We start from the raw sequence: 21126 nt of genomic DNA, 5'->3' as shown, positions 1-21126 counted from the left end.
TGAATCAGTGCTGCAAATACAAACTCCAATGCCGAGTAACCCAGAACTCACCAGCTGCCATTGTGCAGGGTACCAGGCTGGGGGGCAGTTGAAGCGGTTACAAGCCTGCACTGTGCTGGGCTTGGGCTGGCGACACAGCTCATCAGCCAGGATTACTGTCTCATTCATCTCTCTGGAAAGTAGGTGGGAGCAGAAGACGTCTCTGGTCTGCAGGCCAACGCCACAGGTGAGACTGCACGGACTCCACTTGCCAATTTCCCACCTGGGAAGAAACCAGAGAGGAGGAGGACACCTTGAGCACCTGTGCAGAGAACATTTCCCATGACGTCACGTGTTGCTAATGGAGTAAAAACACCTAATTGGGAACGTGGGCAGTTTCAACACAAGATTGGCTAGGAATTCCATCCAAAGCCTAGAACCCATCCTCTCCCTTCATGTTCTAGAATTCATTTAGAATAAAGCAAAGAAAGTGATACAATGGAACATCCAATTTTACCCCCAAAATCATCAAGAATGGTCACAATCATGTCTATTTTGATGGAACACATAACCTTCATTAAAATAAGGGGGGTATGCTAGATAAGACATAGGTTGAGCACATAAAAGCTTTGGGCGCCACATATTGAATAGTGGGACTAGAAGAAGTCTTTCTGCTAATCTCTCTAGTCCTCATTCTCAGCAAGACTGAAAAATTTGTGCTTGTTTTTCTTTGGCTTCAAAGTGAAAGGTTGTTGGCTCCAACTTCCTTCAAACTTCCATCATAGCATAGAAACGTCTCTGTCTTATGTATAAATATCATCACGGCCTGGGACTGGAGAATGTAACAAAAGTGAAGGTTGCTAAATAGATCAGTCTTCTTGAGGGGAAGTAGGTGGAGAGGATGGCTCATTATCTGGAAGTGGAAGCCAAATACACACGGATGAGTTGAGTGCGGAAATTGGCCATTCCAAATAACCAAGTCTTGAGAAGTATACTTAACGAGCTAAAGCCCTATAAAAACAATCCCATTGCATTTCCCTGTGGATGCAGCCTCCACAATGGGAATGATAAGGGAAAAGCTCGGTTGCTTGGGCTCTGAGGCAGAAGTGTTCTTTAATGATCAGTGTTAGAAAGTTCTGTTTACAATGTGAGGCACAAAAATTCTACAAATAGGAGTTAGCCAAGAAAAACATGGCAAGTAGATCCTTTGGTAGCTAGGCCCACCTACCTTCTGCAGCTAACCCTGAAAATTGGTTTAAAAAGTCTGTGGCCTTCAAGTTTTTTGTCAGACTGTTAAACTGAGTATATATGCCTTCAATCTCTTCCTGCTACTCTGATACATAACTACCTTTCTAACCCGTATCTCCACTACCTCCTTTCATCTGTTGTTGTTAGCACCATCAAGTAGATTCTGACTCCTGGCGACCCTGTGTACAGCAGAGTGGAACCCTGCTCAGTCTTTTTGAGCCATCATCCCACCTTCTGGAGCTCCACTGAAACCTGTCCACCATGGGTGATGCTTTGGGTATTTGAAATAACTGGTCGCTTAGCTTTCAGTATCACAGCAACACAATATGACAATGGACAGATGAGAATAACAAAGCAGTTCGTTACAGATATGGTTTAAACATAGGATAGATGAGAGGAAGCTAGCTCTTTTTTTTTTAAATAATTTTATTTATTTATTTATTTTCCCCCCAAAGCCCCAGTAGATAGTTGTATGTCCTAGGTGCACATCCTTCTAGTTGCTGTATGTGGGACGTGGCCTCAAGCAGGAGAAGCGGTGCGTCGGTGCGCGCCTGGATCCGAACCCCGGGCCGCCAGTAGCGGAGCACGCACACTTAACCACTAAGCCACGGGGCCAGCCCGGCTAGCTCTGTCTTTACTCAAGCTGTTACTTCTAATTTGGAAAACTTTTTGTCCTTTCCTTGCCCCTCAAAATTTCTTACATTTCTATATCTCCAAATTTGTTCCATATTTAAAGGATGGTATCCATACCTGCTCCAGACACTGATCATTCTCTCAATTCTACTGTAGTTATTCTTCCTGTCAAGGGTCCTACTGGAGTATATATCTCTTGAAGGCAAGGTCTGTGTCTGAGCCAGTTTTGTGTCTCTCACAGGGTTCATCATAGCACCTTCTAGATAGTTGATGTATATGATTAATAATTTCCTGATAAATTAGCAAATGGAAGGGACCTACCATCATAGTGAGCACTTTACACACATTATATCATTTAATTACTGCCAGAACAACATGAGGTAGGCTTTACTGATTTTCCTAATTTTACAACTGAGGGAGTCTTAGGATCCAAGAGGCTGACTTGCCCAAATACCCCTAATTAGTAAGTGACTCCAGGATTCAAACTTGGTGTGTCTGGCTCCAAAGCCTCTCCACTTTCTATTATACCATGATGTCTACAGACATTTCCTCCTAGAGGAAATACCTTGAAAACTGTCCTATAAACATTCACAGAATTTTAAATTAGAAGAGGAGAGGCTGGATTAAATATATTTCTTTCAGATCCCTGTGTGAATTTCCATAAACTTATTTTTAGATCCCTAGCTTGGGTTAATTCCAAGCTTTAAAATGTTGTGGGTTATTGGTTTTAAAACACATCCGCACAGTCTTTGCCACTCCTCCCTTCTAAAGATGGAGTCTTGAGTATGGGCTGAACTTAGTGGCTCACTTATAATGAATAGAATGAGGCAGAAGTGATGCTATGTCACTTCCAAGGCTAAATCATAAGAAGGATATAGCTTCCACTTGGCTCTCTCTGACTGCTCACCCTGGGGGAAGCCAGCCGTCATGTCATGAGGACACTCAGACAATATTAAGGAAAGTCCACATGCAAAGGAACTGAGGCTGCTCACCAACAGTCAGCACCAACTTGCCTGTCATGTGAGTGAGCTACCTTGAAAGCAGATCCACCGGACCCAGTCTAGCCTTCAGATGACTGCAGCCTTATGAGAGACCTTGAGCCAGAACTGCCTTTCCAAGCTGCTTCCGCTCATTAAACTGTGAGAGGTAATAAACGTTTATTTTTGTTGTGAGCTACTAGATTTTGGGGAAATTTGTTATGCAACAATAGACAATACCGTAACTATGGGCCCTCCAGGACAGTTCAACTGACCCCATCTCTTATCAATAGTGATCAAGAACTGTCTTTCAGAAAATGTGCAAAGTCACATAGTCAGAGCATGCACAGAAGAAGAATTCTTGACCTGAAATGATCACGGAACCAAAAGATCCGGAACCAAAGGACCGGGACATGATTGGAGCTTGAAAGTCGGATTCTTATCAGGAGTGAGGGGTCCCTCATTCAGGAAGATCTGGTGCTAAAATTCCTTCCCCACTTCATCAAAAATGTTTAGAACCACATCATAAAAGTTTAGAACCTCATTATAAATGTTTATAACCCTGTCATAAATATTTAAAACCTTACCATAGATGCTTGAAGCCCACCAATCAAAACCTGTCCCACCAGCATTTCCATGTGCCAGCCTGTTCTCCCTAACCTCTTAAATTTCACCCCAAATCTTGAATCAGGGAGACAGCTCTGAGGGCACATGCCCCCTGTCTCCCTGCAGGTCAATCTCACAGAATAAAGCTGATCTCTTTTCCCAAAGGCTGATGTTGTAATTAGTTGGCTGTTTATGAGCATCAGGCAAGAGAACCCCAATTTTGTGTGGTAACAATACAAGTATATAATCTCCCCCCAAAATGTGTATTTGTTCATTAACAGACATATACAAGACTATTCAAAGCAGCACTCTTCATAATAGCCCAGATAGGGAATAATCTAAATGTCCATCAAGAGTTGAATGGATAAAAAATTATGATATATTCATACAATACTATAAAACAATGAGAATAAACTACAACAACAAGCAACATGGATGAATCTCACAAACATAAAATTGAGTGAAGAAGGCCATAAATGCAAAAATTCATACTGTGATTTCATTTATATAAAGCTCAAAAACCAGAACTAATCTATGGTGTTAGAAGTCAGGATGGTGGTTACCCTTGGTGGGGAGAAACTAGAAGACAGGTATGGGGGGAGGGCTTCTAGAATGTGATCTTGATCTGGCTGCTGGATCTGGATCCACTTTGTGAAAAATCACCAAACCACACATGTAGGATTTGTGCACTTTTCTCTATGTTATGCTTCAAAAAAGGTTTTTTTTCCACTTTTAAGTGAAATACTAAAATTTTGTGGTACAAAACAAAATTCAACAACCATGCCCAATGCTGATGACCATTATACGTATGTCTCATAGAGGAGCTGCCTACACAGTGAACACTGTCTCGAGGTTAAAATGTGTCACGTTATAGGCACTACACTTTCACTGCTCCCACTCCTGCCTCCACCTCTAACAGAAATTCAGTCACTGGGACCTTGAAGCAGAGGCATTGTGGCAGCCATGAGGCCACTTCACTGCTGCTAGGAGAAACTCACAAACCAGATATATCTGCCTACCCATGATAAAAATACATTACATTCTCAAGGGAGGAGGTCAGCAGAAGCTATCTGTGTATTAAGCACTTTGCTGATTCTGGGTGGAAAGTATTTGAATCAACTTTGGCCAGAAAAGGGAAAGCAGAGACTTTCCCTTGACTTCTCCTCTGCATAGAGGCTGCAGTTGTGAGCCTTGGGTCTGGCTGGCTGCTGATAGCCGCCTCCCTGCATTCTGTGCCTTTGGCTGTTTCTGATGGAGGGACTACAAGCCAGGGGGAGCCAGCCTGGGGGCAAGAGTGGCTGTGGCTGCAGCCTGTGAGACACTTACAGGCCTTCCCTGGGATTCTTCATGAGCCCAGTGCTGACGGGGGATAGGAGCTCTGTCTGGGCATCAGAGGGTGAGGGTGTTAATGCTCTTCCCCCACTTTGCCTGGTTGACTTTTACTCATCTTTTCATCTTCATTAGAAATATTAATTTTCAGAGAGAAAGCCTCTGGGTAAAATTCTCCAACTATATGGTCCCATTAATACCTCCCCCTTTGGAACTTCTCAACACTTTAAAAAAAATTTTATTGTGGTAAGAACACAACATGAGATCAACTCTCTTGACAACATTTTAAGTGTACAATACAGTATTGTTTACTCTAGATACAATGTTGTACAGCAGATCTCTAGAACTTACTCATCTTGCTTAACTAAAACTTTATGCTGGTTGATGAGTAACTCCTCATTTCCCCTTTCTCCCAACCCCTGGCAACCACCATCCATTCTACGGATTTGACTGTTTTAGATACCTCATATAAGTGGAATCATGCAATATTTATCCTTCTGTAACCAGCTTATTTCACTTAGCATAATATCCTTTAGGTTCATCTGTGTTGTCACACATTGCAGAATTTCCTTCTTGTTTATGGCTGAACAATATTCCACATATGCATATACCACATTTTTTCTAATCCATACATCTGCTGATGGGCATTTAGTTTGTTTCCACATCTTGGCTATTCTGAATAGTGGGTGCTGCAGTGAACATGGGAGTGCTAATATTTCTTTGAGATCCTGACTTCAATTCTTTTGGATAAATACTCAGAATAGGGATAGCTGAATCATATGGTAGTTCTATTTTAAATTTTTTGAGGAACTGCTATACTGTTTTCCACAGTGACTACTCCATTTTGCATTCTTACCAACAGTGTGCCAGGGTTCCAATTTCTCCACATCCTTAGCAATACTTGTGATCTTCTCTTTTTTGATGATAGCCATCCTGACAGGCGTGAGATGATATCTCATTTGGCTTTGATTTGCATTTCCTGATTAGTGATATTGAGAATTTTTCATATACCTGTTGGCCGTTTACATCTTCTTTTGAGAAATGTCAATTCAAATCTTTGGCCCATTTTTCAATTGAGTCATTAGTTTTGTTTTGCTATTGAGTTGTAAGACTTCCTTATATATTTTGGAGATGAGCTGTTTATCAGATATGTGGTTTGCAACTTTTTCCTCCCATTCCAGAGGTTGCCTTTTTACTCTGTTGATTGTTTCCTTTGCTGTGCTCAATGCACCTGTAATCTGACTACCCTGCTCAACTATTAATTACCTTGATGAGAGCATGGGGCTATGGTTTACCTCTTGTTATGGGCTGAATTGTATCCTCCAAAAAGATATGTCAGAATCCTAAACCCTAGTAACTCGGAATGTGACCTTATTTGGAAATAGGGTCATTGGAGATGTAATCACTTAGCCATACTGAAGTAGGGTGGGCCCTTAATCTAATATGACTGGTGTCCTCATAAGAAGAGAGAGAGACACTCAGGGAGAATGCCATGTAATGACAGAGGCAGAGATCACAGTGATGCATCTACAAGCCAAGGAATGTCAAGGATTGCCAGCAAACATCACAAGCCAGAAGAGGCAGGGAAAGATTCTCCTTCACAGGTTTCAGAAGGAGCATGACTCTGCTGACACCTTGATTTCAGACTTGATTTTTGCCTCCAGAACGTGAGAGAACAAATTTGTTGTTTTAAGCCACCCTATTTGTGTTAGAGCAGCCTTAGGAAACCAATATACCACTGTAACCTCAGTACCTAGCACGATGCCCAGAACACAGCAGATGCCCAGTAAGTACAAGGTGACAAACGAGTGGAGTCCCAGTGAACTGTGTGTGCCCCTTTAGATTAGTTACTCGGCTGGTCACCCTTCTCAGCTGTGTCTGCTAAATAATTGCCACCACCAATTCCAAAGTCCCCAAAGCTCTGAACACTGCAAAGTTTTCTTCAGTGTGGTGCAAACTATTTGGTGACAACACTGGACCTGAATTCTCATGATGTCTTGATAGGTTGCATCCCAGTTAGTGTAAATATTTACACATTTTACTGTAGCAACATTAGCCTGTTGGATTATGGCATTCTTCCCCAGAATTTACTAGGGGTGTAATACAGTTTATGTCTTAGTAATCCTAACATATTTCCAAACACAAAAAATTCTGAATTTCAAAACACATCTGCCCCAATGGTTTTGGCTGAAGGATCGTGGGCCTGTATAAGGAGGATGGTAAACATGGTCACTGTGGTTTCTTTCAGATTTGAGGCTTCGGGTGCTTAGCTTCAAAGTTGGGCCCTTGGCCAAAAAGTTAGGGAGACTCTGGTTCTCCTGCGTTCTCTTTCTATACTGCTTTCTTTCCTCTCAGCCCTTCTCCACGTGCCTGTCCCTTTTGTCAGCACTTGCTTGCAGGGAAGGCTCTGTGAGCTGACAGATCACAGCTAATGCCCTATCGCTTCAGGCTGGAGCCTGCCCAGCTCCTGAGCAATGGAATTCTGACTAAGGGCAGGCAGGAGACAGAGGGTTACCCCCTACCCCCCAAGGCTGGAATTAGTCTGCCGGCCCTCCACCCGGCATCAGGTGTACTTGGGCTGGCCTGTCTTTATAATGGATTTTAGCCTTGGTTTCCCAGATGGTGCTGGAGTTCTGCCCCGAGTCCAGCCTGTTGGCCTGTGGTCCTGTCACTCTGCCTGGATCTGCCAGCTGCTGGCCTTGGGCTGGGCAGAGACCCTTAGCCATGAGCCGTAAGCCATGATGTGACAGCAATCTAGCTGACATCACACATTATTGCCAATAACAATAATGACTCTAACATTTACAGAGCTCACAATGAGCCAGGTTCTGTGCTAGTTCCTTTCAATGCATTGACTCCTATAATCCTCTCCACAGCCCTGTGAGAGAGGTACTATTATTATCTGCATTTTAACAACAAGGAGCTGAGGCCTGGAGAAATTAGATGATTAATTAGTCATGGCCTAGAATGCCCACTGCAGGTCTCACACAGATGTCAATGTCACCTGCCTCACATCCACATCTACCAGGACTTGGACACATGGGTGCTGAGAATGGGGCTGAGACAAGGACTATCACAGAAGCCAGCACTATGGATTTATAAGCCCCAGCTCTTTCACAGAGGTCCTAGCAGGATTCAGGGCTAAGCTCACCCAAAATGCGGGATATATATATGAACTCATTTATTACTTACATCAACCCTATGAAGAAGGTACCATAAGTTCCCCTATTTTACAAGGTGACATAACAGAGGCTCCGAGAGGTCAAGTAACTTGTCCAAAGCCACACAGCTAGTAAACGAGAGAATCAGGATTCAAACCTAAGCAGCGTGGCTCCTGCATGCCTAATTATCATATTATACTCCTTCTTAGGGTCAGGATGATGAATACAGCAGTACAAAGTAGATCTGAGAGGCAAATTCTAGGATCCCTTGTGCTTATAACTTCAGAAAATGACAAATGACAAAATGACAGATCTATTCCTAAACAATAGAAACAAACACGCTGACGCCACCCAGGGTTATGAATACACTCGCATTGTTATTTCAGTAAAGCACGAGTGGTACTTGGCAGCCAAATGGGCAAAGGCAGAGTGTGGTCCCCACAAGGACATGTTTGCTTTTTGTAAAGGTGGCCATCAGAGATAATGTGGGCCGTCAAGGACCCATGGTGATTGGCCTTCTTAGCAGCTTGTGTTTGTATTAGCCATACAAAAGGAGGACTTTCTGCCTTCCTTTGGACAAGGGCTTATTATGTGGGTTGCCAAGATTTTTCTCTCCTATGCTGTCAGAGAAGGTAATCGCCGTTGCCTCCAGCAACTCACTATTTGTTGCTGGTATAAATGCATAAAGTTTCTAACAGCAGACTCTCCCCATCTCAAGCTCTTACACCCTAAGAACCTTCTCTTACCTTAGTTTTTGCAGCAAAGTAGGGCTTCCTTCTTTATTCAAAATTTTAAAATGCAGTTTTTGTTGGGAGGTAAACATCGCTGTAAATTTCAATTATTTGTTAGAAGCATTCTTTAAACTTGTATGTGATCCTCCAACTTGACATTTCTGCCCAACATTTCTATCCCATGATTTTTTTAAATCCTTTTTTTTTTTTTTTTTTTTTTTATAATTTTATTTATTTACTTCTCTTCCCCCAAAGCCCCAGTAGATAGTTGTATGTCACAGCTGCACATCCTTATAGTTGCTGTATGTAGGACTCGGCCTCAGCATGGCCGGAGAAGTGGTGCGTCAGTACACGCCCAGGACCTGAACCCGGGCCGCCAGCAGCAGAGCGCGCGCACTTAACCGCTAAGCCACGGGGCCGGCCCTATCCCATGATTTTTTAAAGTCCCCCAAAGATATCTGTGTCCTTTAAAATGCCTCTGAGGTCAGGAGGTAGACAGCAATCAGACAATAACAAATCAGACACCATGGAGCTGGCCAGCTCTAGAAAGCCCAAGGAAGGGCACAGAGAACTCTCTCTCCAACTGGGACACTGTCTAGGACCGGGTCCCACTTTAAGGTTTTTGGGCCATTACTAGCGGCTCCCCATTTATCTCTACGTCTGCCAGTTTCTAATTTATCCACAGCCCGAAGCTACCAAAATGCAAATCTTGTCCCTTTACTTCCTTGGATTAAAAAGCTCCATTGGAGTTTGAGCTGAGCTTTCAGTGGGGTGGGGACCAGTATGTCCAGGGCTCAGCTTTGGACCAGTGCACCCAATGGGGGAAAGGGGTGTTGTATGGCTAGAGCTGAACTTTCTAACTGGCTTTTCTTCCCTTCTTCCTCTTTGTAGGGACTGAACTTTAGCCTGAGGCTTGGTGGGGAGTGGTCCATTGGCATGCGACAGGCCTCAGCACTGGGCCAGAGTAGCTGGGAATCAAATATTCAGGGAGAATTGAACAAATACATAAATACATGAAGGAGGATGGGAGCCAGATTTCTAACTGTCAGAGAGAGAAGTTACAAATACAGAAAGTGGGAAGACTAGAATAAACCTTGTGGAATTGGTTTGGTATTGAAAAGAGTATGAACCCATGGTTTTTAATAGACAGATACCTAGATAGACGTAGATATATCAACAGATATAAATGAGTGTATACAAATCTACACATATGTATACAATAGTTCCTAGCTCTTTCTGCTGAGAGGCCTAGAAGCAGTGACATCCCAGTAGTATCAAGTACATCAAGTGCCCAGATCTTGCATTCTAAACACCATTCTCCAAGAAGGAACCAGTTCCTATAGAAATGGTGCTGGGGCAGGGGCTGGGAAACTGAAAAAGGAGTCTGGAACATCTTCTTGTACCAGAAAACTGGCAAGTGCTCAACAAATGATGGAGTATATGTCTAGAGGACACAGGGACCAGTTTGAAGGGCCTCCCACTGGCCGTATCAGGGACAATTTGATAGTAGTGGATTTTAATCTTTTGAGTAAAATAGAAATTCATAAATAAATAAAGAAGAGAGAAAGCTCTGCTCTACAGTAGAATGCCTATTAATAATCTAGAAGGGGTGAAAGAATTTAGAAAGTCACCATTTGTCAACCATAATAATAATTGATTTAGGCAAGAATCATCAATGGATATTAATGCTGGTGCATAAAAGGTTGATGAGGAAAAAGGTATTTACTTAGTCTCAGATTATAACCCTATAAAATACTTATTTGTTATTTACTATTATTAAGTGCAACATACTGATTAATTTTACAGTGGAAAACCTGGCTGACATCAGCTTGACCAAGTAATAAGAGTTATTACCAGGAATGAATGGGACGCAACACCATTCATTGTCTCCTGATACAATGCACTGAGAAGAATATAGCATACTTCTGTGGTATTTCTGTCAAAAATTCAAAAATCATGAAGAAACATCAAGCAAATCCAAACTGACATTTTACAAAGTAACAGGCCTGTACTCCTTAAAAATGTCTAGGATATGAAAGACAAGAAAAGACCGTCCCAGTTTGAAGGAGTCTAAAAGGAAATGACAACTCAATGTAACGCGTGACCCTGGATTGGATCTTGGACCTACAAAGTGCATCATTGGGACAAATGGCAAAATCTGAATGGAGTTCGTGGATGAGATGGTGAAACTGAATTAATGTCATTTCTTGATTTTGATAGTTATACTGTGGTTATATATGAGAGCATCCTTGTACTTGGGTAATAAACACTGAAGTGTAAGATGCAATGGGATATCAACTGAATTTATTCTCAAATGGTCCCAAAATGTTAACATCTGTGGAAGTGAGGGGATGCGTATAAGGGAGCTCTGTGTACTATTTCTGCAACTTTTTTTAACAAATTATTTCAAAATAAAAGCTATAAAAAACATCCATTGACTCCCTGTCACCCACAGGCCAAGGTTCAAATCCTTGGCTGGCCTATAATGTGCTTCACAAAGAAGTTTGAATATATCTTTCTGGTTTAATCTCAGGTCATCCTCATACTGAGCTTTGCACCCCTCTTTTTGGCTGGCAAACTCCTCTGCCTCTCAGGATGTGTAACCACAGGCCCACTAGGACCAGTTCTACTGACTCCACCTCATCCACAGAGCAATTAAGAGTTGTTTTCCAGGAATTGAAAGTCAGTCCCTTGTCCAGTTCAGGCCAGTTGAGACCACCAACCCATCAACTGGGGCCGCCCAAATGCCTGATAAGTGACCCTTTTGACATTAAGAGGCTGAAAATTCCACCCTCAGATCATACTGCCACCACCATTTTGTGAACATGCATCCTGTGAAGAGCCAGGAAGCTTGACTACGCTTGCAGAGATCATCAATTACCTCACTTCTCCTTACCTCCAATCAGCTATCTCCACACTTCAGACCACCCTGCCCTTCATCCCATAAATTGTGCTCAAAGCCCTGGATCAAGGAGACAGATTTGAGAGTGTTGCCTCCTGTCTCCTTGCTGGTCGACCTTACAATAAAGGCTTTTCTTTTCTCAAAAGCTGATGCCATAATAATTGGTTTCTTTTATGTGCATCAGGCAAAGAACCCCCGCTTTATGTGGTAACAGTTGGATCTTAATCATCCCCCTCCTCTCTGAATACTTTTCTGATATCCTTCCCACCAGGTAGAGCTAGACCTTTCCCTCTATAGCACACTACTGTCTCTTTCCTCCTAAAGACATTCTTTTCTTCCCTCAGGCTCACCTTCATTACTCTCTAGTTGTCTACTTGTCTGTCTCTTTCACTAGACTATGCACTCCACAAGGGCAAGAATGGCTCTGACCTATTCATCTTAATATCTCCAGCACCTACTACAGTGCCTGGCACATCATAGATGCTCAGGGTGGCATGTGGCATAACGTAGAAGACCCTGGGCTCTGGAATGGGACTATCTGTGAATGAACTATACTCTGCCACTCTCTAATTGCATAACCTTGGGCAAGTTACTTAACAACTTACTCATATTTAAAATGGGAATAATAGCAATACCCACTTCAAAGGGTTGTTCTGAGGTGTAAGTGAGAATATCTATGTAAAGGGCTTAAGCAGTGCTGGCCCAGATTTAGGGCTCTATAATATTAGCTAATGTGAACTGTTATTACTGGTGCTCAGTAAATATTTGTTAAATGCGTGGATGATTATCGTGAAGATAGAGATTAAACGCATAGAGTAAGAATTCTTCTTGGGGTGAGTCAGACAAAGTAGCAATAGGTTATGGAGACTGGGAGAAAGGACATTTGTGAGATGCCCACATTAACTTATCATTTAAGCATTCACTGCTAAGCACTGTGATAGATATGGAAGAAGAGGGAAACACGCTCATCACCTTCAATATACTTTCAGCAAAGATGGGGAGAACTGACAAACACCCAGGAGACAGAGCAAACAACGTTAGGTAATAGTAATGAGCTAATTGCTAAACTATTTGGCTGAACCATGAGTACTGCAGAATTTCAGAAGATAGGCAGTATGGTGCTTACAACCACCTGCATTTATATGACTGCAATTCACAAAGTCTGTTCATCTCTGTTATCTTGCTTGATCCTCCTAACTCTCAAGTAAGCAAAGCAGGCATTATTATCTCCATTTTATAAACAAGCAAGTTGAGGCTCAGAGAAATACGTGATTTACCCAAAGTTGGGAAGGGAACTCAGCCTACTCTTTCTACCCTGCTAAGTCACTAAGGGTGGAGGAGGGAATCATGAAGGGTCACAGAGAAGACAGACAAGATTATAAAAGCAGTTACACTCCATAGCAGATGGATTTGCTACCCTCACGTACAACCTCCGTATTTTAGAAAACTCCTTAAAGGGGCCTAGGAAAAATAAAAGAAAAGATCAAAGGAGATGTTAGACAATAGAGAGTAAAAATATGTTTGAAGGCCAAAAATTAACCAAAAGCACATAATGATAAATAGCACAATAAGAATCAGAGCTCTCTATAAAAGAGTAGCTTGCGTGGCTCAGAAAATAGGAAATAGAACCACACTTCTCTTGGAAGTCGGCCTGCTTGGCATGAAGTTTTGGCTCCATAAAAATACTTATAGTTAAGATTACCAAACACCTCACATGGTAAGCACTCATTTCCACTGGAGGACAGTGTGGTCAAAGTCACTATTTTAGCCATGCCAGTTTGTCTCACTTTCTAAATCATCTCTTAAAAAAAAAAAAAAAAATCAAGGTTACCAACATTGCCAATGACTCTTGTCAAATCTTCTTTGTTGTTTTTTAAAAAAATTAATGACTATCTCTTGGAAAAAAAATGGCACTTGTAGCAGTCTCATTCATAGTGTGCCATTTGCTCTAACCTGACTTCCTTCACAGACTATGTCAAAGAGCAGAATGGCACCAAAGCTAAGCCCAGTTGTACAGAGTGTCTTCAGCCTTCCCTCCCGACACCCAACACTTCTCTATGCCATCCTGTGTCCAAGAAATACCCACATGCCTACTTACCTACAGGCAGCTTGATTTAATTAAAACTTCTAAATTCTCTTCCCATTCTCTGATCACCCTGTCTTCTAGGTGATAGCACATTAAAATGAGATAATTTCTCCTGGCTGTTATAATTCGGATATGAGCTTCCTGAGAAACAGGTCGGTAGGATAGATAATCTGCAAAATCAATTTTGCCCTTAGGAATTTGATATTTTAGTTGGCTTACTTAGAATTCTAGGTGGAAATTTCCTATAAAAATAGTCACAGGGTTGTTCTGCTTGTGGTCAAGATCACAGAAGGAATTACTTTGATCATAAACACAAGTGTCATCCATTGTTTTTCTTTTTCTCCCTCTAATACCATATTTTGGTTTTTATTCCTGTTTTTCTCTATTTCATCTTAATTGATTAGCATCCTCACACTGAAGGTCTTCCACTAAATGAACTCCCTTCCATTTCCAGAATTACCTCCCTTAAGCAGAGTGAGCTTCTGCCAGGCTTAACCACTTGTTGGCTTCCCAACACATCATTCTCCTTTTCCACATCTGTGAATTTGCTTCCAACTTTTCCTGCCTGGAATGCTGTCCGTGTTCCTACCTCAAGGTCTGATCCAAGCCCTTCTGCTTCTGGGAAGGTTTCCCTACCTCCCAACCCATATCAGCTGTACCCTCTTTGCAATCCTATTGGATTTACTGTCACATGGTCCTTGTTCATATTCTACCACACTAACCATGGGGCTGTTCTAAGCCAAGGCTAGAGTATTTTATTTGACACAATTCTATTTGCTTAAATGTTTTTCCCTAGTTATCAACCCAAGTAGAATATAAGGCTTTCAAGATTTGGGATCAAGTATTTTGGGGTTAAGGGAATTGTTTGGCATCCATCAAATCAGGCCATAAAGCTCTCCAACTATTTGTTGATTTGCAGGTGGTATTCGTTGTTAAAACCCTACAAACCCAAGAATTTCTCCCTGTTATGGATTGGTAATGTTCTTCCCCCAAAATATGTTGAAGTCCTAACTCCCAGTACCTCAGAATGTGACCTTATATTAGAAATAGGGTCTTTATAGAGGTAATTAAGTTAAAATGAGGTCATTAGGGTGTTTCCTAATCCAGTATGACTGATGTCCTTGTGAAAAGGGGAAATTGGGACACAGAGACTGACAGGGAAAACAACATGTGAAGACGGAGGATTAGAGAGATGCATCTACAAGCCAACGAACACCAAAGATTGCTGACAAACCACCTGAAGCCAGGAAGAGGCAAGGAAATGTCCTTCCCCTACAGGTTTCAGAGAGCATGGCCCTGCAGATGCTTTGATTTCAAACTTCTAGTCTCCAGAACTGTGAAAGAATAAATTTCTGTTGTTTTAAGATACCTAGTTTGTTACAGTAGCCCTAGAAAACTAACACTCTCCCTGAAGTCAGTTCTCTTGGGCAGTTTTTAATCCATTTATTTATGTTGTAAATGGAAATCTTTCTGGACATTTATATTCATGGGTTTTCTCAGCAAGTGAAACGGGAAGGTCAGTCCTTTGTGTCAGGAACCACAGATCTGATTCTATTATCTCCTGCAAGATTTGGCCTCCTCTTCTCTTTCACCATAATTGTTTTTGCAGTCTTGTAGACTTAATTTTTTCTTCCAATCATAAATTAGGCCATTCATATACATATGTGTGCCTACAGCCATGCATTCATTTGTTGAAAACCTACTATGCTCTTAGTACTATGCTGAATGATGGGGACGCAGAGATGTAAAAAATAATTATTGATCTTAAGGGCTTTCAGAGACAACTACAAGGCACTGTAATAAGTTCTATTCATTTATTTTTTCATTCAACTAGTATTTATTGAGCGCTTTTTGTGGCCAGGCTCTATGCCAAGGAACAGAGTAGTAAATGAGACAAATATAGACCCTATTCCTGTGGGGCTCATAGTTTAGTCTGCGAGACAGATAAACACAAGGCGTAAGAGAAGCACAAAAAGATAGACTGGGAGTCAAGAGGGAAGAGAGAGTTATGGAAGGCTTCCTGGAGGTGGTAATGCCTGGGCTGAGTCTTAAAGAGTGAGTAGGAGGTGACCAGGCAAATGCAGAGGTAAAGAGAAAGTATTCCAGGCAGAATGAGGTATAAGAAAGAATGATGCATGTGAGGAACTCTACTTTATCTATTTCCATACATGGAGCTGGAAAGAATATTGACTAGAAAGCCTAGTAAGTCCTTGGAAAATTCTAGTTTTGTCTCCTCTCTGTTTTCCTTGATGTAGTTATGGGTGGGTAAGGGAGACTGGGAAACAGGCACTGTGGGCAGTCAAAGCCCCACGACAAAGGTGACTTAAATTTACTATAGTTCAACCTCACATTCCTCAGGACACTGCTGATGGCACACGCCTCATCAGCTGAAGGCTGAATGCCCAACATGCTCCATATCTGTCCATCCCAAAGGGGTGCCAGGCTTTGGTGAAAATTCCAACAGGCCCACGGCACAGGGTGACACAGTGCTTCAAGCAGGCCCTCCACTGTGTTTAATCAGACCACAAATTCAATTCAAATCTTCCAGTTAGATGGCAGAGGTAAACAAAAGATAGAGCCATTTGCCCTGGGCAGATCTCCCTGTCTCGGTCTCCAGATTTTAATATGTGAGGAGTCCGGAGAGGAAGCAGCTAGCTATTGATGGAGGGTGTGATTACTTCCATCAGTGCTGGGACACACACACGCACACACAGCGGCAGGCAGCGCCTGCTCTTTGCAGACCTGGAATGTGTCCATTCACACAGTTGTGCTCTTTGCAGACCTGGAATGTGTCCATTGACACAGTTGTTCTATCCACAGGACATCGAGAGCAGCAGCCCCTGCGCTCTCTAGCCCTGAAGGGTATTTACTTGAGGAGTAAGAGTGAGGCCTTTCATAAATGTTTTCCTATTTGACCACACAAAAATGACCTAAAATTATTTTTCAAGTTGGGTTCAAAGACCTCTTCAAGTAGAATGTATGTTTTACTCTTTGATGTTTTGTTATCTCAGAGTGAGTTAAAGGATTACCATCAGGCTAAAGCCTGAATACATTTAAACCCTCATATTAGGATTTATATTGGCTTATTAAATCCCTCATTTGTTTTTGATGATCCATGATACTCATTTATTGCTAGCACTTTTATCCCTGGAAGACTCTTTTTAAACACACTCAGATCTGAACAGAACTGACGAATTGCCCTAAATCCCCGAGTTACGTTCCTCAAGCAGGAGACACGTGAGCATGATGTCAAAGAATCGGACTGACCCGAACTTTGGATTCCAGCAGACCAGGGTTGGAATCTCCTTCCACTTGTGTTTATACTTTGGGCAAGTTACCCACTTTGAATGTCAACTTCTTTACCTGTAAAATGGGACATCAACTATAATAACAGCTCCCGATAGTTATTGGATGCTTGTTATGTATTAGGTACTGGTGTAGGAACTTCACATGTACTAACTCACTTAATCCTCATGGCAACCCAAGACATAGGTACTCTTATTACGCCATCTTATACATGGGTTAACTGAAGTAACATGACCAAGGTCACACAGCTATTCAATAAGAGATCCAGGATGACTTAACCCTAAGTGGCACTTCCAGAGTTCTTCCCTGTCTTCTTAACTGCTAGCCACTAGCTTGCCCAGGTGCTATGAGCAAAATACCACATGGTAGCTGCCATCATTATTATTGCTGTCATAATATCATTTCTCAGACACAAGAGAGGTCAATAAAAAGAATGGGTCTTCAGGGTTCCTTTTTTTTTTTTTCCCTTTGGCCTATTTGTGGTTCCTTGGAATTGCTGCTATTGATATACCCAAATTAGAGGAACTATTTTGCTATTCAGTTTTGTTTGCTTTATTTGATGCTTACGATACTAATTAACAGTTTAGCTTCATGCAGCCCAACATTGCCCAAGCCACAGAGAACTTTCTAGCTGCCCTCTGATCCTCAGAGCATATTATCCATTTTTCCAGTTAGGAAAATAGAAACAGTGGGACAACCCAGTAACTAAATTCTAAATAAGAACACTGGAATCCCTGATTTCTGAAAAACCATGGAGAGGGTTTCTACCCCATGCCATGTGGAGGTCAACTGAATTTCTAGTTCTCGACTATCATTCATTTGTACTAAACTACTAGAACAATCCTCACGCTCTCTGAATGCAGCTATTTTCTTTCTTTCCTTGTCATCTCCCACTTGACCCCTTCACCTCTTCTCTCACTCTCAAAGAGTAGGGAATGCTTTTCTTATTGATCGATATGCATATCTTTGGAAAGGATAAAAGATTTCTACCTGAGGTAACTGGTATCTTCTTAGCTGTACATAAAATAATCAATCCATTACTATAGTGTGAATGAGGTATAGAGAAAGAATACAAACTTCTTTCAGCAGATTAGTAAGGAAATCCTTTCTTGTCCCAGTGAAGAGTACATTATGTCCACCTTTGACCATCTGGGTCCCCTATTCTGTCACCTGATTCCAGCTCTTCATGTATCTTTAGCACTGAAAAACTTTTCTATAGAGCCTATTCTTCAATAACCAGGCACTTATATAGGTGCTTTACATATATTAAGTCATTAATCTGCACAGAACCCCTATGAGGTAGGTATTTTTTCATCCTTATCTTACAGATAAGGTACAAAGATAGAGAGAGGTTAAGTGACTTGCTCAAGAACACACAGCTGATAAGTGGCAGAGCCAGGATTTGAACTCAGAAAGTCTGGCTCTGGATCCTACATTCTGATTCACTGCATGAGTTTCTCAAGTCCCTCTGTTTATGATAAACACTGAGCTCGCAGTTGGGAAACTACTTTCCAGGCTTTTAGTTCAAGCTCTGCTAGCCAGGGCTACTTGGGCAAGTCACTTAACACCTTTGGCCTCTCTTTCTTCACAGATAAAATGAGGGAATTGGACCAAGTTACATTCTGGATTCTATAACCCCAGTCACCAAGGGAGACTCATTTGTCAAATTTTTAGATTCTAGACAAGTCTGTCAGTGAAACTCCTGACTCTCTTTGGTTTTTTAGAGCATAAAGAATGAAGCCCTATGATCTTTTGGTACTGACAGTACTAATAGTGCTAATAGAGCCGACCGGGAAGTGATGAGAATTTGATGTCTACCAAGTTCTTCATGTGACCATGATCCCTCAATCACCAGAAGTGAAAGAATCCAGCTTCCAGCAACTGGTTGGCAAAATTGTTGCCCATAACAGACATGGATTCCCAATGCTACTTGAGGACTGTGGACTCATGGTGAAATCTCTTGATCCATCAGCATTATCTGCCATGGGCCTGGGGATTTGGAGTGGAAACCTGCCATGGGTTTCACCCTTATTTTTTTTTTTTGGCAGGGAGGAAGATTGGCCTTAGGTTAAAATCTGTTGCCAATCTTCCTCTTTTTGCTTGAGGAAGATTGTCCCTGAGCTAACATCTATGCCAATCTTCCTGTATTTTGTATGTGGGATGCTGCCACAGCATGGCTTGATTAGCGCTACGTAGGTCTGTGCCCGTGATCTGAACCCATGAACCCTGGGCCACCGAAGTGGAGTGCACGAACTTAACCACTACACCACTGGGCCAGCCCCCGGGCTTCACCTTTCTCATTGGCTTTTCAGGTAGAGAGAGTTCTCTGTGAACAAATGAGTACATTTGACCTTAGAAAACCTGTTCATTTCAGACACCAGTCTGTCCACAGAGGAGGGTTTGGGCTTCCCAAATGTGATAAGTAGCAAACAGTTAAACAATTACGAAACTGGCATAAACGTTGGGATATGCTTCCATTTAGCGTTCATCTATGCTCAGAGAGACAATGGAAAGGGAATTTTACACACTTGAGGAAGAAAAGATGCAGCAAGATATTACAAGCAAGTACATAAGATTTCAACACACTACCTTTCTACGTGTCAAGAGAAAGGAACACAATCTACAGGCTCACTTTCTAGACCTAGACAGATACACAGCTGTAGCAAGACCACGTGTAGTGAAAAGTAGTCTACCTCTTGCCAACCTTGTTCTGCGGAACTACCCTCCTGGAGGAGTTAAGTAGGCAAGGGTGAGCTGGAAAACAGCACTTTTCTTTTCTAGATCAAGGGAGGGTCAATCCAGCCCACATGTGGTTTCACTTCTCTCCACCATGGGTCAGTCATGTCGTCAACTTCCATTATATTAAAGATAAAGTGCATGACAGTGCCCATTTTCACAGAAGGTGTTTCTAGGTGTGTCTGGGATGGGCCTTCAGAAGGCCTGAGGAAGTGCCTAGCAGGTCATATAGAATAAAGAGGAGAGAAATGGAAGCTTTCCTGGCCCCCAAATTGTCATCTTAATGTCTCCCCCCAGTTGCAAATGGTCTACCATTAGTGCCAAAAAAAAAAAAAAGCCATAACATCAAGCTTGAGAGTGGGATGCGTCTTCCGAGGAGGATCTGGCTCCACTATCAGTCTCTCCTCCACAACATAATTCTGGCAACACTTCCCTGACAAAAAGAGCATTGATAAATGGTATCTGTCTAGTTGTGGTGGATTTTACATCAATAAATTCCTTGCTTATAACAGTTTCCTTCTGTGATTTTTCCATAGCTTGATGAAGCTTAAAATTGTACAAGCTCTGTGCACTGCAATCTTTGTTTTTGCTGGCTTGCTGGTCTGGGGGAGGAGTTGAGGCAGGTAAAGTGTGGGAGGCGGGTGGGGGTGGGATGAGCAATAGACCACCCACAGAGATTTTTTTTGATTCCCAGAAATTTCCCCAGTAAATGCATCAGTGATGGATAAGCTGCATTTTCTATCATGAAGAACTTTAATTCAATTTCTCAAAGAACATCCTGGACATATTCAGCAATGATCTATAGAGTCCTTCCACAGACACTCTGAATCTAATAAAGGAGAAATCTGTGTTTGGCATGTGGGGGTTTACCAAGGCCAGAGTATAGATTTCCTTTTTCTTTACTCCTTAAATTTTAAAACATCTTAAGTGTCAGTTCCCAAACTGAGATTTCTCTGTAATGTTGTGGTCTCTGTGTGCTAAGCAAATCTTCCAATGACATCTGCACAATGAGCAAGTATTTGGAGGACTGATTAGACAGCAGGGCCCTGAAAACCAGCCCTCTGAAATATCTCACGTGGCAAGAGATGAAGTGGTGGCTTAAAAGAAGAAACAGAGAGAGTAATAATTCAGTTTCTTGTATTTACATAACACCAAGTTTCACAGAACGCAGAGAACTTTGCAAAACTGTCTAATCCAAGAGCTCTTGACCCTGAGTTTACAGCTGAGGGAAATGGCAGGATTTGGGGACTGTATGAGCCAAGTGGTCCTTCTGTTTTCCATAGTTCTCCACTGTTGCCTGAAGATGCAAAACAAGTATGCTGCTCTATATTCTAGGTCCCTCTCTTGAATCTGCTGAGCCATTAGAGCTGTCTGAGGACAGCATGGTACCTTGGAGAGGACATGGACATTATGGATAAATGATCAAGCTTCG

At 42.0% G+C, this 21126-nt stretch overlaps 1 protein-coding gene across 4 annotated transcripts in view; it reads right to left on the bottom strand.

Moving 5' to 3' along the window:
- ADAMTSL1 (ADAMTS like 1) overlaps positions 1 to 21126 on the bottom strand; it is an 862240-nt gene that overhangs the window by 134953 nt on the left and 706161 nt on the right. For all 4 annotated transcript variants that reach the window (XM_087444657.1, XM_087444659.1, XM_087444656.1 and 1 more), the window contains one exon: positions 52 to 262. In XM_087444657.1, the coding sequence (XP_087300783.1) occupies positions 52 to 262 (211 nt within the window). The remainder of the gene's footprint in view (positions 1 to 51; positions 263 to 21126) is intronic.

The sequence above is a fragment of the Ceratotherium simum genome, chromosome 20, assembly GCF_057802395.1.
Source record: "Ceratotherium simum simum isolate JZ-2026a chromosome 20, ASM5780239v1, whole genome shotgun sequence".
Lineage (NCBI taxonomy): Eukaryota > Metazoa > Chordata > Mammalia > Perissodactyla > Rhinocerotidae > Ceratotherium > Ceratotherium simum.
Note: the sequence above shows the minus strand (reverse complement) of the source record. Positions and strands in the feature narration are given on the sequence as shown.